Here is a 14,897-nt window from a genome sequence, read left to right as displayed (position 1 = left end):
GGTATAACGGCTAAATATTGGTAATAATAAGCACATAATAAACACGAAAGAGGCGGGCTAAGGGTAAAGCGCTGACGTCATCACTTTAATGATGCCCTGCCATGGTAATTAAGATTTAACGACATGTCCTTTTGTTCAATTATTAGCATTAATTTTTACACGGGACGAACTGATGAAATGTCTCCTAATAATAAAATTAGGCATTTGATAAAATGGTACAGTTACATAATATAAAATAGCCTGGCTATCTTTGCATTTTGGTAAAAAAAAATTAGGTATGGTTTATAAGTAAAAAAAAAACCCCCGAGGCTTGGCTGATGATTTCCTAGTCGTCATAAAAGCAGTTGGAATGTTGTCATTTCAGAATGATATTATCTCATTATATGATTATATGTACAGTCACCTGCAATAATATGTTACTCTTAGAAGGCCGCAAAAATATGTGACATGCTCTTATATGACTCTACAAATAAGATCGTGTCAGATATTTTTGCGGCCTCCGTTGTGTAACATATTATTGCAGGTGACTGTACCTATATTTGATACTGGCTGTACGCTTCGTTTTGTTAACGCCTCTTGAGTTTTAAGAATCCGCATTATGTAATTGTTGCTTAAAATACTTTTAATTTCAGGTAACGGCCTAATAGATGAGAACGACTTTATGCAGTGGGTGACAAAGATTCAGGCGTTGCAAGGGATGGACGTGGGTAACAGTGGCGGTGATTCCGAAGAGGAAATCACGAGGGACCTGCTCGCTGCTTTTAAGTAAGCAACCTACCTAATCTGTGCCTTAACAATATAACATTAAGTATCAGTTTACTTTGTCCGGAACTACCTATAACTACTCAGAAAAACGCAGTCATATTTTAATCACGGTGTTTTATGATGTTCTTTATCTAGTTATATTTTCGGATCGGATAGGATCGAATTGTTTGCACCTCAGAAATATTATATGACACTATTAACAGTGTATACCGTGTTCGTTGCAGAGTGTTCGACCGCGACAACAACGGCTACATAACGCGAGACGAGCTACGGAGCGCGCTCGAGATCATCGGCGAGCCGGTCACGGACGCGCAGCTCAACCAGGTGCTCGCGCTCGGAGACATCGACCACGACGGCCGGATCGACTACGAGGGTAACTATCAGCTCGACTACAACCACTATAGTAGATCATCGGCGAGCCGCCACGGACGCGCAACTCAACCAGGTGCTCGCGCTCGGAGACATCGACCACGACGGCCGGATCGACTACGAAGGTAACTATCAGCTCGACTACAACCACTTTAGTAGATCATCGGCGAGCCGGTCACGGACGCGCAGCTCAACCAGGTGCTCGCTTTTATAGCCCACCTGAGCGTATTTTGCTGGCGTAACGATTATTACCTTCCTGTACACCATCTTCCCGAAAAAAGCCCTGAAGTTAGAAAAATGGAATTACCCGTTGGTTCAACCCTACCTTATTGGTGGCTATTTTAAAGCTAAAATTATCTGAAACACTATTTTATAAAAACTTCTTTGTTCCAGAATTCGTGAAAATGCTGTTGTAACTTCGTGGAAGGAAGACCTCACTAGAGATTATGGTAGAATATAAAGACAGCGTCTACGCAAGCGGCGCTACTCGCTTCGTGCGTGTCGGGGCAGTTCCCATTTGTTATAAACAAGTAACGATAGGTAACTGCAGTCCTATTGGTGTAGTTAGCAACAAGATATAGCCAAGCGGAATAAAATCACAAAATATTCATTTTTACACAGGTTATTTAAACAACTTGTTCGCGATTTTGCTGCTAACTTTTACTGCCATAGGATTCGGATTATTTGTCTCTTGACACGCGGCATATTACATCTAGTGTAGAAGTACTTACATGTACGAAACCTATTCGACAAATGGGATTTACCCTGACTTTAGAATTAATGTGAAGACATAAAAGGTTGCTCGAAAAATCTTCCATAAATATACTATGCCTATTTATATTATATAATTTATATATAGAGCTATATTTATCGAGGATTTTGTTACCTATAATAAAAATATTGAGATGTGGTACCGCTAAATAATTGAACTATTACCTACGTTAGACCATTTTGTAAAGAAAAATAGAAGTATTACAAAGGTTTAGTAACTGTTGAGAAAGTTGTAAATAGATTTTATAATATAAACAAATGAAGTTATAAACAATATACCGGGTGTGGCCTGTAACATGAGCAAAAAATTAAACTGTAGGCTGTACTCCTCATACTGACCAACATTTGTTCAGCGACTTTTAAAAATAACTTGTGGTTTGACTTTTATTACACTTTAAAGTTTATTCTATGACGCAATGTATTGCGAATTTTGTTATGTTTAAGGCGTGACAAGCAACGTCAATCACAATAATATGGTGTGGCGATGGCGTCCATTGAAAATAATATTTATTTTGTATGAAAAATAGGGAGTCTAAAACTTCATAATTTTTAAAAGTTGTTAAACAAAAGTGTCACCGTTTGAGGAGTACAATCTATGTTTTAATTCTTTGCTCGTGTTACAGGCCACACCGTGTAGATTAGAATAATTAAGATAATAACGTTGATATAATATACATACATATAATTATGTACTTATGGCGTAATATATATTGCATTCTTATTTAGATTTGAGAGTCCGTACTTGTAAGCGTGGGTACGGAATAAATATTTTATGGTTGTGAATGATTTGTAAGCTCTATCGGATGGGTTAGTAATTTGCAAAAAAAACAGGACTAAGTATACAATATAACAACGAATATTTTCATTTATATTACAAAAAAAACAACAAAAGATTACTACATATATTGCTTTTGGTTTCCAATTTAGCAAGTGTTCAATATATGTTACTGGACTACTCGCATTAGACCTTCCTACCGTAAGGTGATTCAGGTTACATCTGTGTTTCAAGCCTAATAGAGACGCATGAATGAAATCTGAAAGACTCATGGAAAAACTATTACCGCCCTACCTTCACCTAAACTTGAAATATTGTTAATTCTGGACCCTTAAAAAATCTTATTAAGAAGTAAGTCAAATACGCAACATTACACAAAGTACAATAATAAAAATCGTCCATTTAAATTATTTTTAGTACTTAAACGGATAAATTTTCTTTGCAATCAGCAGCAGATATTGCGAACGAAGGACGTAGTTAGGTACCTAAAGCCATAAAGGGCTCTTTTTTTAATGCAATAGTCTTTTGGATGGCATTGAGCAACTATAACATCAGATTCTATAAAAGGGACTAAAAAATTGCAACGTGCCTACGTTTAGTCTTTCTATTATAATAAAAATGCATGTTTGCGAGTTTTGGTATAAATTAAATAGGTAAAGGGCAAAGGCCATTGACGTATGTCAGGACGGGCCTTACGGGCACTAAAAATGGTACTAGTTCAGCGGTGTCACCGACCAATTCGAGCCAATCGTGAGGTTTAACGCAACTACATAGTTGCCACTAATCGCGCGCGTGATGCGAACTCATCAACCAATCGCGTTGTAGCGGTGTCACACCGCTGTACTGGCCCCATTCATGCCCCATTCTTATTGCCCGTAAGGCCAGTCCTGAGATTCTGATATAGGACAATGGCAAAGGCAATTTTCTGCTGCTTAATGTAGGTAATATAGTCACAAAGACAAAATATACAATACTCAGCGATATATTATGTACTCAACAATATACACGTATATTTTGATTAAAGACATTGATCATAAGTCTATTATTTAGATTTAGGCTGTTGCAATTTCTAAAAGGTACGTACGTTACGTATACCATTGGGGGTCATCCATTAATTACGTCACACGAATTTCTAGGTTTTTTGACCCCTCCCCCCCTCCTTGTCACACTTGGTCACATTTGGCAAACCCCTCCCCCCTAGTGTGACGTCACATTTTTTCTACGAAATCGCCAAATCGAATTAAGTAAGTACCTAAGTATTATTAATATTTTATCAAAATATTTTTGACGATATAAATATTAGTAATTTTATAACCCAAAACTGCTTAGGAAAGAAAATTATACGAATAAAAACGATTATCGTTTTAAAAACTTGTTATTTAAATGTACAGCGAATAAAATAATTTAAATAAATTTTCGGTTACTGATGAATTTAAAGTGACGTCACAAAGTTTGTGTCTCCCCCCTCCCCCATGTCACAATATGTCACATTTTCTTGACCCCCTCCCTCCCCCTAAACGTGTGATGTAATTAATGGATGACCCCTTGTATCTATGTAAAAAAAATGAATATAGTTATATATAACGTTTTGAAAACATTGTTAAATATTCTCTAGTCAGATCGCTGTTTCAATTGTAGAAATATTTTGTTACCTATTAAATATGAGTGAATTGCAAAAAAATTATACCTACGTAATTAAGCGCAGTTAAGAAGCTGTGATTAGTCTTAACTTAATTGATTCACTTGTGTTACGTAAATTAACTATGTAAATTGTATTGTATTTATTGTACTTAATTCGTACACATATAAGTCTATAGCATACGCTTAATACACTTTCATGGATATAACTTAAATAGAAATGGCTTAATTGTGGTAACACAATGGAATCAATTAACTTTAGACTAATTACAGGTGCTTAACTATGTAAAATTTTTTTGCAATTCACTCATATTTATTATCTTTATATATGTATGTGAACAATGATAACTGGGTGCGCAGCCAAAGTGCAATCGTTAACGCTTCGTAGCGAACGAAACGTAACTGTTACAGTCCCACTAGTGGGGAAGAGTGATAGACAGAGATGACTACGATTCGCTACGGAGCGTTAACGATTGGCACGTTGGCTACGCGCCCTGAACTTTAGTTAAGCTAATAGAAAAGCGAAAACTTCGCTAGTTCAGTTTTCAACCAAAACTTACATTACATAAATGCTACAATAAAATTTTACTAAAAGAACTTAGGTTATTAACTGGATTACGGGTACCACACGAGTTGGTATGCCTAACACAACAGCAAATATCCCAAGCATGTTAGATTTAAGCCTTTCTGAAAGGCGTGTGATGTGGAATGAGTGATCAATAAATTTTGGATTTGTTATTTTATTTTTACTACCTCTTTTTTATTTCAGCTATGGAAATTCCTTGATCAATCTATATTCCAAAAAATATGGTGATCTTAAGGGCCCACTGATTAACAGTCCGCCGGACCGTATTGGCCTGTCAGTTAGAACAAAATTTTGACAGTTCCGAACAACTGACAGGCCGATACCGTCCGGCGGACTGTTAAGGGGCTATTCATAAATTACGTCATTTCAAATTAGGGGGGGGGGGTCTGGACATCGGATGACGGTAGCATGAAGTAGGAGGAAAAGGGGTCATTTGAAGCATGATTTTTGGATGATTATAGGGGGGGGGGGGGTCAAAAATCGTCAAAAATCGATGACGTAATTTATGGACAGCCCCTAATCAGTGGGCCCCTTTAAAGAACCGACAGTAAATTATTCTAATTTCTGTGTTACTTCGGTGCAAATGGCCTCTGTCACAGTGACAATTAATATGAAAGCATCTAGGGGACATTAAATGTCACCGAAACAAGGTACAACGTTGAACAAAAATGAAACTCCTCGGCCGTACTATGTAGACATTGACACCCAATCGCTTAATAATTTTCAATGAACTCTATTGCCTAGGTAATAAGGGTGACGGCTACACAACATCAAGAGCAGGTTAAAAAATCTTAAGGTTCTATTCCAGCCAAGAACTTGTTGAGGAAGTCGCAAGGCTTGGGTTCTATGGTTGGGTTCCAGTTGGCCAAGACGCGGCCCTTCAATTGCCAATTGTTGCTAAGTTCGTTAAACTCCATCCAGCCCTACAATAATATAGATTGTTTATCCTATTTATTCCTTATTAACTGGAGGTATTATAGTCTGTCGATTTATAGCAGGCCCCGAACTGCTAATCTTTTGTCTATTGTTAAGTAAAACCGCACGTGCTACTTACCTGCAAAAAATGGTCTTAATTATTCTATTTGGCACCTGAGCGCGGGATAGTCCAACGCTCAAAAAACCAGTGTAGGTGCGCTCTCCGATAACGCGCCTTTGTTACGCATCTGGGGGCCAATTTTTGAATTTCGTCACTCGAAAATCGGTGGTGAACAGTGAAATGCTAATTTTTGAAATACGAGCGATATAAATTGGGAATCGAGTGGTATTGACCACTCGTTTTCAATTCTATTAGTAGAATTTAAATGCCGGGTACTGGAGATATTATTGAACGAAATACACGAAATCGAGCGGTCGACATTCAAAAATCGGCCTCCTGGATGACACATTTTATACTGGTTCGACTCGCCAGCACTCAGTAGGTTACCGTAGAGAATTACACGACCCTTTTTTTTACAGGTAGAGGCACGTGCGGTTTTACTTTGGATTACCGGCTCGGGGCCAGTTACAAATCGACAGGCTATACCTACAAATAGTCCCTTTCAGTGGCGTAGCTAGAGGATGGGCGCCCGGGGCAGGCACCAAATTTGCGCCCCCCCAAACGAAATGAACTAACGAAAGGGTTAACTTTTTTACTTTTCATTTAGACAAATACAGTGTATATGTGTGTTTTTTTAGTACATCGGTGGCTAACAAACTTACGACCCACCTGATGGTAAGCGGTCACCGCATCCTAGGGATGTCTACACTCCAGGGGTGTTACATGCGCGTTGCCGACCATTTAAAAACTTATACACTTATTTTTTGGAGATCTCCATACTGTAGCATCTCGAGAAAAGGGAATTTATTCAACTTATTGTGGAATGAGCTCCCTTTTCTCGATGAATTTCCTCCCGCCCGCTACTGGCTGTGGAGGAAATTCCTCTAAAACCGCACAGTGCGCGCCGACCATTTAGGTTCTAGGGTGTGAGGATAAACACTCTGCCTACGGCAAGCGGTGCAGTGATGACAAGCTGTCATCATTGGCAACTAGGCAGCATGTCAAACAATTCTTCAGACAACAGCTCATTGTACCTACGAGCGGTAGAGAACACAGACAAGGAAGGAGGCAGTCTCCTTAGACTTAAAGGTTCAATATCGCTTGTGAGTTTGGGATCGTAGACTATTCATAGGTACAGCGCGCCTTTGGACTGATTCGAAGGGTCCAAGGTGGCATCCAGGTGCTCCTGCCCAAAGCTGACAGCATTATTCAATATATGGGATCTGACTTGCGACTTACATAAAATACATAATAGCAGTCTACCCCAGAGTAAAGTATCGCCTCCCTTTACCCGACACCGAGTTTTTTTGGATACGAGCGCAGCCTGTCCAGCAAGGTGGCTACGAAATTATTGGACGTCACTGATGGAGATGTCAACACCGAGGCTCCCAATACTCTCTGACATGGAAAGGGTTGTGCCTTGAAAATGGGGTTTTCTTAGCGGTAAACGCGCAAAATTGAGTCTTAGTGGGATTGAATTGGACTAAGTAAATTGTCCCGATCCCACACCGAAACTCTGTATAGAATGCTCTCGATACCTGACACAGGTTTTTCTCGACATTCTAGTTTCACAAAACGAGGGATGTCATACAGGTTGGTCCAAACCTTGGCGTCCAAAAATTTTTTTTTAGGACCTCACGCTGTGGGCTATCAGAATATGTATGTTAGCCGACTTTTCGTAGTTCTCGAGTTATGATTTTTATTACTTTTAACTTTTGTTAAGAAATTCCGGGTGAAGGTTTCCTTTGCTTTTATGCCTTCTAATAATTGTTCGTGGTATTTGCACTGATAACATGAAATAGCGATGGGGAAGTGACCCCATAACATAATAGTAAAAATAACAAAAGAGGATTTTTTTTAATGAATTACTAATTTGGAAGACTACGAAAAATCGGCTAACATACATAGGGTATATTCTGATAACCCACGACGAGATGGTTCAAAAAAAAATTTTTGGACGTCAAGGTTTGGACCACCTTGTATACAGGGTGGCTAAAAAATAACTGCATTCCCGTTGCCAGGGAGGTTTTGGGATTATACTGAGCAACTTTTACTATGGGACCAACCCGTCACGAAAAAAAATTTGTCTGTTTCATACATTTTGGCTGATCCATTTTCTATGGGAGGGTAAACTTTTTTTTCGCGATTTCGGGGTTGGTCCCGCAGTAAAAGTTGCTCAGTATAATCCCAAAACCTCCCTGGCAACGGGAATGTACTTATTTTTTAGCCATCCTGTATAGAAATCTCCAGTACTGTCGCATATCGATGAATGTTGTCGATAACTAGACAACATGTCACAGATATGCAGCAGCAGCTATTGGAGTAAGGGAGTAAAAGCGCCTGCCGGACAAAGGGCTAGCGATCCATTTGCATATATAGTCTCTTGGAGAGTCCATAAGATGGTAACTTCGACAGGAGACCCCTAACGGAAAAGACGCGCTAACACGGGACACAACTCTGAAGCACTCGGCCCGCTCGCCTTATAAAACGAAAGCATAGCATCTCCCGCCGAATATCCCTCTGCTTGATAGAAGTTTCTGGCATAGAGTATTCGCACTGCGGGATGGTGGGCGGTAGGGCGCTACCGTCGTCTTTCAAGGTCGAGTTCGAGGCAAAAAGAGTACCTAAAAGATCGGCTTTCTCTTTTGCGCTGTGGGCCAGATTACCATCCGCATTTCACACCTCACAGTAGTGGTCAATACGACTGACAAGTTTCCCTGCTGCCTTTGGCAAGGCGGAGAGGTAGTCTTTTGCCCATTCTGGCGCCCCCCCTTGGACGGCGCCCGGGGCACGTGCCCCCTCCAAGCCCCGCCTAGTTACGCCACTGGTCCCTTTGGAATAAAGTCAGCATCAAGTAGCGGATGAGAAAACGCGTCATATTAATATGATAGTTTTAATAGTATTATCTGATAGTTTTACAGACAGAGTAAGGGTCGGTTGCACCAAACCGTCTGTCACCGTTAAAGCGTTCGTTAAATTTTGTATGGGAAATTTCATACTTCACTGCTGTTTGATGTTAATCAGTCTGTTAAATGTGGTTGGTGCAACTGGGCCTTAATCTTTATATGTAAAACAAACTATTAGTCGTATAATATCTTTAATAGTAAAACTATTAGAGGGTGGCAAATACACTATTAGAAAACTATTATAATATAGTAAAGCTACGAGTATTACAGGGCGTGTCAAATACTTTTTTCTACTCGTCGACTGTAATTCTTGAATTAAGATTTCTTATACAAAACTGCAATTGGGTATTTTTAATGTATGGGCTTCCAACTCGACAATAATATTCATTTCGATACAGTTTAGTCAACTATAATGAAATTGACCAATCACAGCTCGCCGCGATCAAGAGGACGAAACAAAACCATAGCTCAAATTAATTATTTATTTTAGGTTGTATAGTAGAAACAATTGCTTCATAAGTCAGAAACGCGCATGTGACACCCTTAATATAGCAGCATCCATATACTACGAAAACCACTAAGCGTTGCTTGTTACTCTCCATAGGCTACGGTGGCCAAAATCGAGAAAACAACTGTCTAAAAATTTAATATAGCGCGGAGCAAGTACCAGGGCCTCACGAGCAGGGATGTAACGGATGTGGTTTTATCGGAACCGAAAACGGAAACAGATGTTTTCAATTTAGTTTAACGGAACCGAAAACGGAAACGGAACCGAAAACGGAACCGGAACCAGAATCGGAGCCTGGCTTTTTAACGATGTAGTCGTTTTCCCCTTTCTAGAATAAACCTTTAGACAAAGTTTACATTACACTTAGCCGTGTCCCCACTAACTTCATCAAAATAGTTCCAAATCGAACTTGATTTCGGCTTCATTATGCGTTTTTTTACACACTAACATTCACTACACACACTACACACAGTCAGTAGTCAATACGATTTTAATTTTAATAAAATAATAAACGATATTTCTATTTCTATTTATAATAAACACGAATAAAACAAAGTATACAAACAAACAACAAATTAGCGTAGCACGTGGCAAGCGGGGCGATGAGCGAATGACTGGTATGAACCTGTTTGTTTTTGATGTACGCGAAGCATTGACATCCGTTATAACTTCCGTTTCAAACATAATGGAACCGGAACAGAAACGGATGTGTAATACCAAACGGAAGTTCCGCCTTAACGGAAACGGAACCGGAGCTCCGTAACATCCCTGCTCACGAGTTACGAGGTGTCGTTGACCAGCCCGCCGGGCCGCGGCGGCCGGGGCGCGTACCAGTATGAAGGTATAGCGGCTGCTCGCGTATCTTAGCTGTATACTTTTGGTTTGTTTGTATGATTCTACTAGTTTAAACTTATTTGTTGTCTCGTAGAAAAAGTATTGTATACAATAGTGATATAATCAAGCTTTTCAATCTCGTACCTCACTTAGGCAACACGGTACTCTACTGAAAAGCTCTCTATTATATCACGATTGTATAAAATACTATTGGCGCGTTGTTAGATCCGCTACTATTGATGCTGACTACACAATAAAAACAATCGCTGGTTCTTTCACCAACAGAATATGAGGATTATGGAAGTCATTCCAGTACACTAGGTAGCCAATATTTATTTTTGGCTGAAATTATTAGAGAAGAACATAATGAACAAGAATCAGCTCTGAATCTTCTTGCAAAAATAGTAAAGGCTGGGCAAAGCTTTTATCTTAAACTTAGAAATGTCAGGAATTTATAGATAAGTATTAGGTATTATGGTATTAAATATAGAATTTACCTTGATAACTAGTAGATCTATAACTCTAACATCTGTGACGCAAGCGTTCTTGTAGAACAACTCTCGTGCTTTCAAGCGGACGTCGTTTTCATTTTTAGGGATGTCGTAATATTTTACTGCAACAAGTTAGGTACTTTAAACCAAATGTTTACATGCGCTCCGTACATAGTTTTCGTGTGACGAATTTTGTCCCAATGCCGTAATGACAATTACCTGCATGAAATCTTTTCCCCACCTCTTATTTCCTTATAAAGGTGAACCAGGATCTATTGAGGGTGCGCCATGTTACGGAAATTTGTTGGTACTAATTTCTAGCAATGGCAACAACTTTAATAATAGACAACATCTACCCTCTATGATAGTTGTCAATATTGACAATGTAAACATTGCTTTGTCTAGTTTCGTGTGAATTATTATTGGACTGCAATAATCATGCCGAAAGTTTTAGATTTTACAGAGAAAAAGTTGTAAACGGTGTATATAGTTATTTATTGAAAAAAAAACGTGCGGGAGAGAAATTTCTTCCATTAGAAAACATAACAAAATTACCACCTGAATTGACGGGTAAGTTTCAAACTTATGGACAAATGTCACTATAGTCAGGTCGTCACGATTTGGTTGATGTCTTGTAATAATTTGATTTGTGTATTAGGTGTATCGCATGCATCGGTATCACGGATTGCTAGCGAAGGGCGTAAGGGCGGAATTAAACGACCAAACCTAAAAAAAAGAAAACAAAAAAAGAAAATAGATTTGGATGATTTTGATTTATGTGTCATACGTCGTAAAATTCACGAATTATATAGCGTAAAAACCGAAGAAATATCCAAACATCAAACTTCGCACTTATTAAAGTTGTCGGAATAAAACAAAAATCATCTGCCAATTTCCATTGTCCCCACTATACAAATTGTTGCTATATAAAATTCAAAACGAGCGCCCTCTTGACAGTACTCCCAAAGTTCTGGTTTACCTATACCTACACTACTACCGAGATTCTTAGAACATTTAATAACTGGAGTCGCCTTTAAGAGCTTATCCCTCTGCCGAAAAACTTGCACAATTGTGCAAACTTTTGTATGGTACTGACATGGCTATTTGTACGTTACGTAGAAATTAGCAATACATTTGACGTCCCCTCCCCCGCAAAAATCGGCAGACTGTTTCGTAAAGAAAATGAAAGCGATGACATCTCCAGTTACTAAATACTCTAAGCCGAGATTTGATTAGGTACTTACATGTCGTAGATTATCATCATACATTAAGAAGTTAATGAATTATAACCGCAATTTGTAAAGTATAGAGGACCATCATTCAAATTTTACCTACTTAATATCTCAATAAAATTACAATGAAATAAAAATATTTACCTATCTCGGGGATCAAGCGATAAACAGCTTTATACAGAGAGATGACCCGTCGGTGGGCTTCGCGGCAATCCGTTGACAGCAACGGTCTTACGCGCTTGAACGCGGCCTGGGACGATTTCTGCGCCATCCTTTGCGATAAGATTTTACAGATATGATTCTCAAAATAATACCGTCATTTTGACATAATGTCATTAAAAATTGACACTTTTGTGGATGTATAATTTTCACTTTATGGCTGGTGCTACGGATTATAAAAAGGTTACTCTGTGTTACCAAAACGTTTAGATTTCTGCTACCTACATGAAGGTACATTAATTAATCATTAGATTAATTAGAGATATTCTATGTACCTATAAACCAAATTTGCTAAAATCTTAGGCCCCATTCGCACGACAGCTTAAAAAGCGTTGCGTTAAAACCCGACGTTGGCGCTTTTTTACCGTTTCCAATATTTGTGTTCATATGAACGCTTAAAAATCACTTGTGAGTCGTACTGCCACGTACGCATCTCAGCAAAGCCATACTTTATTTGCTATTACGACGTATTATTTGAATATAGCTTGAATATTTCAGGAATTTGTAAGCATAAGTTGACATTTTTAAGGTGAAACTAATAATAATCTTGACGATTGACACCAAAAATTGACACTTGACAGCCAACTGACAGCAGCGCCGGCGCTTTTTTAACGCTTGTGAGAACAGATACACGGAGTTCCGTATGCTCTATTCAATTTGACGCCAACGCTCAACGTCGAAAATCGAACAGTGCTCGATAAAAAAGCGCCGCGCTTAAAAACCGCCTTCGTGTGAATACATACATGGTTATCCATTTGCGTCATTCAAACGCTTTTTCAACGCGCGTTGAAAAAGCTGCCGTGCGAACGGGGCCTTAGTGTTAATAGCATAGAGTAAAGATTTTCGTCAGTAGCGACACTTGTGACATCTGGTGTCAAGTTGCGGTACTGATAATTCCACTACTTGACGTTAGATGTCGACTACGAAATAACTCGCGTTTTGGTAAGAAAACTGATGTATGGAAGTTACCATTCTTTCTTTACTTATATTACTCTATGATTAATGGGGATAAAAGACGTAAATAAATCTGAACTGATTTTTTTATACCAACTTATTACATCACATTAGTCGTCTTACATCTTCAAATACAAAAGGATGAGAGGTACCGAACCCTTTGGCAAATGCTTTACTACTCCTATTGATAAAAACACCTATAAATGGTCAAGCAAATCTTGTCAGTAGAAAAAGGCCCGAAATTCAAATGTTCTATGAGACGATATCCCTTCTCGCCTACATTTTTCAAATTTGCCGCCTTTTTCTACTGACAAGATCTGCTTGACCATCTATAGTTTTTTTAGGCTACAAATATAATGACCACCAAAAAATACTTTGGTACCCTAAATAAAAAAATCATGCTTACCAAAAAAAATTAATGAACACCAAAAAAATTAGGCCTAAAATTACAAAAGTACCACCGTTTTAATTACGATTGTACTTCAAATTGTATTCGAATACCAAATATATTGAATGATCACCAAAAATCATTAATGATCACCAAATCTTGAAGACCAAATAAATGCGATATTTTCACCTAAATAAACCACTATGATTACCAAAAAATGTATACATATTACCAAATAAAGTAAAATGATGCCAAAATTACTAGCCCCTCCCGCTCAACCCCCCGTACCCCGCACCGCATACCTACCTAACCTAACCTACTCTTCTAGTAGCATACTGAAATGCTACTAGAATAGTGGGTTAGGTTAGGTTTGAACTGCGACCCTTACAGAAAAGAAATGCTACTAGAAAAGTGGGTTAGGTTAGGTTTGAACTGCGACCGTTACAGAAAAGAAATACTACTAGAAAAGTGGGTTAGGTTAGGTTTGAACTGCGACCCTTACAGAAAAGAAATGCTACTAGAAAAGTGGGTTAGGTCAGGTTTAAACTGCGACCCTTACAGAAACGAAATGCTACTAGAAAAGTGGGTTAGGTTAGGTTTGAACTGCGACCCATACAGAAACGAAATTCTACTAGAAAAGTGGGTTAGGTTAGGTTTGAACTGCGACCCATACAGAAACGAAATGCTACTAGAAAAGTGGGTTAGGTTAGGTTTGAACTGCGACCCATACAGAAACGAAATGCTACTAGAAAAGTGATTTAGGTTAGGTTTGAACTGCGACCCTTACAGAAACGAAATGCTACTAGAAAAGTGGGTTAGGTTAGGTTTGAACTGCGACCCATACAGAAAAGAAATGCTACTAGAAAAGTGGGTTAGGTTAGGTTTGAACTGCGCCCCTTACAGAAACGAGATGCTACTAGAAAAGTGGGTTAGGTTAGGTTTGAACTGCAACCCATACAGAAACGAAATGCTACTAGAAAAGTGGGTTAGGTTAGGTTAGAAAAAGATGACGAAGTGGATTAATTAATTTAATAGGATAACGACATATTAAATAATTGCACATTTTTAATTAAAACGTGGTTACAATTTTGGTGGTCATTTACTATTTTTGGGTTTACAATGATTATTTTGGAGTCATTTGCTTTAATAGGATAGCAAGATTTAAAAATTTGGTTAGAATTTTACATTAAAATGGATTTCTAATTTTGGTGGTCATTTACTATTTTTGGGTTTCAATGATTATTTTGGTGTCAATTTATTTAATAGGATAGCAAGATGTAAAAATTTGGTTATCATTTCACATTAAAATGGGGTTTGAAATTTGGTAATCATTTACAATTTTTGGGTTAATAATGATTAGTTTGATGTCATTTCTTTTAATAGGATAGTAAAATGTAATAAAATTGGTAATCATTTCACATTAAA

At 38.3% G+C, this 14,897-nt stretch overlaps 2 protein-coding genes across 2 annotated transcripts in view; one reads left to right on the top strand and one right to left on the bottom strand.

Moving 5' to 3' along the window:
* The window catches only part of LOC134796097 (calcium-binding protein E63-1), a 36,311-nt gene extending 31,244 nt beyond the window's left edge, over window positions 1–5,067 (top strand). The window contains exons 5-8 of the mRNA XM_063768051.1: window positions 633–765; window positions 990–1,138; window positions 1,528–2,196; window positions 2,558–5,067. Of these exons, the coding sequence (XP_063624121.1) occupies window positions 633–765; window positions 990–1,138; window positions 1,528–1,550 (305 nt within the window). The 3' untranslated portion in view covers window positions 1,551–2,196; window positions 2,558–5,067. The remainder of the gene's footprint in view (window positions 1–632; window positions 766–989; window positions 1,139–1,527; window positions 2,197–2,557) is intronic.
* Window positions 5,068–5,675: 608 nt separating this feature from the next.
* Window positions 5,676–12,230, bottom strand: LOC134796573 (NADH dehydrogenase [ubiquinone] 1 alpha subcomplex subunit 6-like). Its single transcript, XM_063768750.1, has 3 exons — window positions 12,056–12,230; window positions 10,686–10,801; window positions 5,676–5,827 (listed from the first exon to the last, which is right to left on the bottom strand). The coding sequence occupies exons 1-3, from the start codon at window positions 12,180–12,182 to the stop codon at window positions 5,696–5,698; spliced, it is 375 nt and encodes a 124-aa protein (XP_063624820.1). The 5' UTR covers window positions 12,183–12,230; the 3' UTR covers window positions 5,676–5,695.
* Window positions 12,231–14,897: the final 2,667 nt, after the last annotated feature.

Source organism: Cydia splendana, chromosome 13, assembly GCF_910591565.1.
Source record: "Cydia splendana chromosome 13, ilCydSple1.2, whole genome shotgun sequence".
Taxonomy (NCBI): domain Eukaryota; kingdom Metazoa; phylum Arthropoda; class Insecta; order Lepidoptera; family Tortricidae; genus Cydia; species Cydia splendana.
The sequence above is the reverse complement of the archived record's forward strand: the minus strand, read 5'-3'. Positions and strand labels throughout refer to the sequence as shown.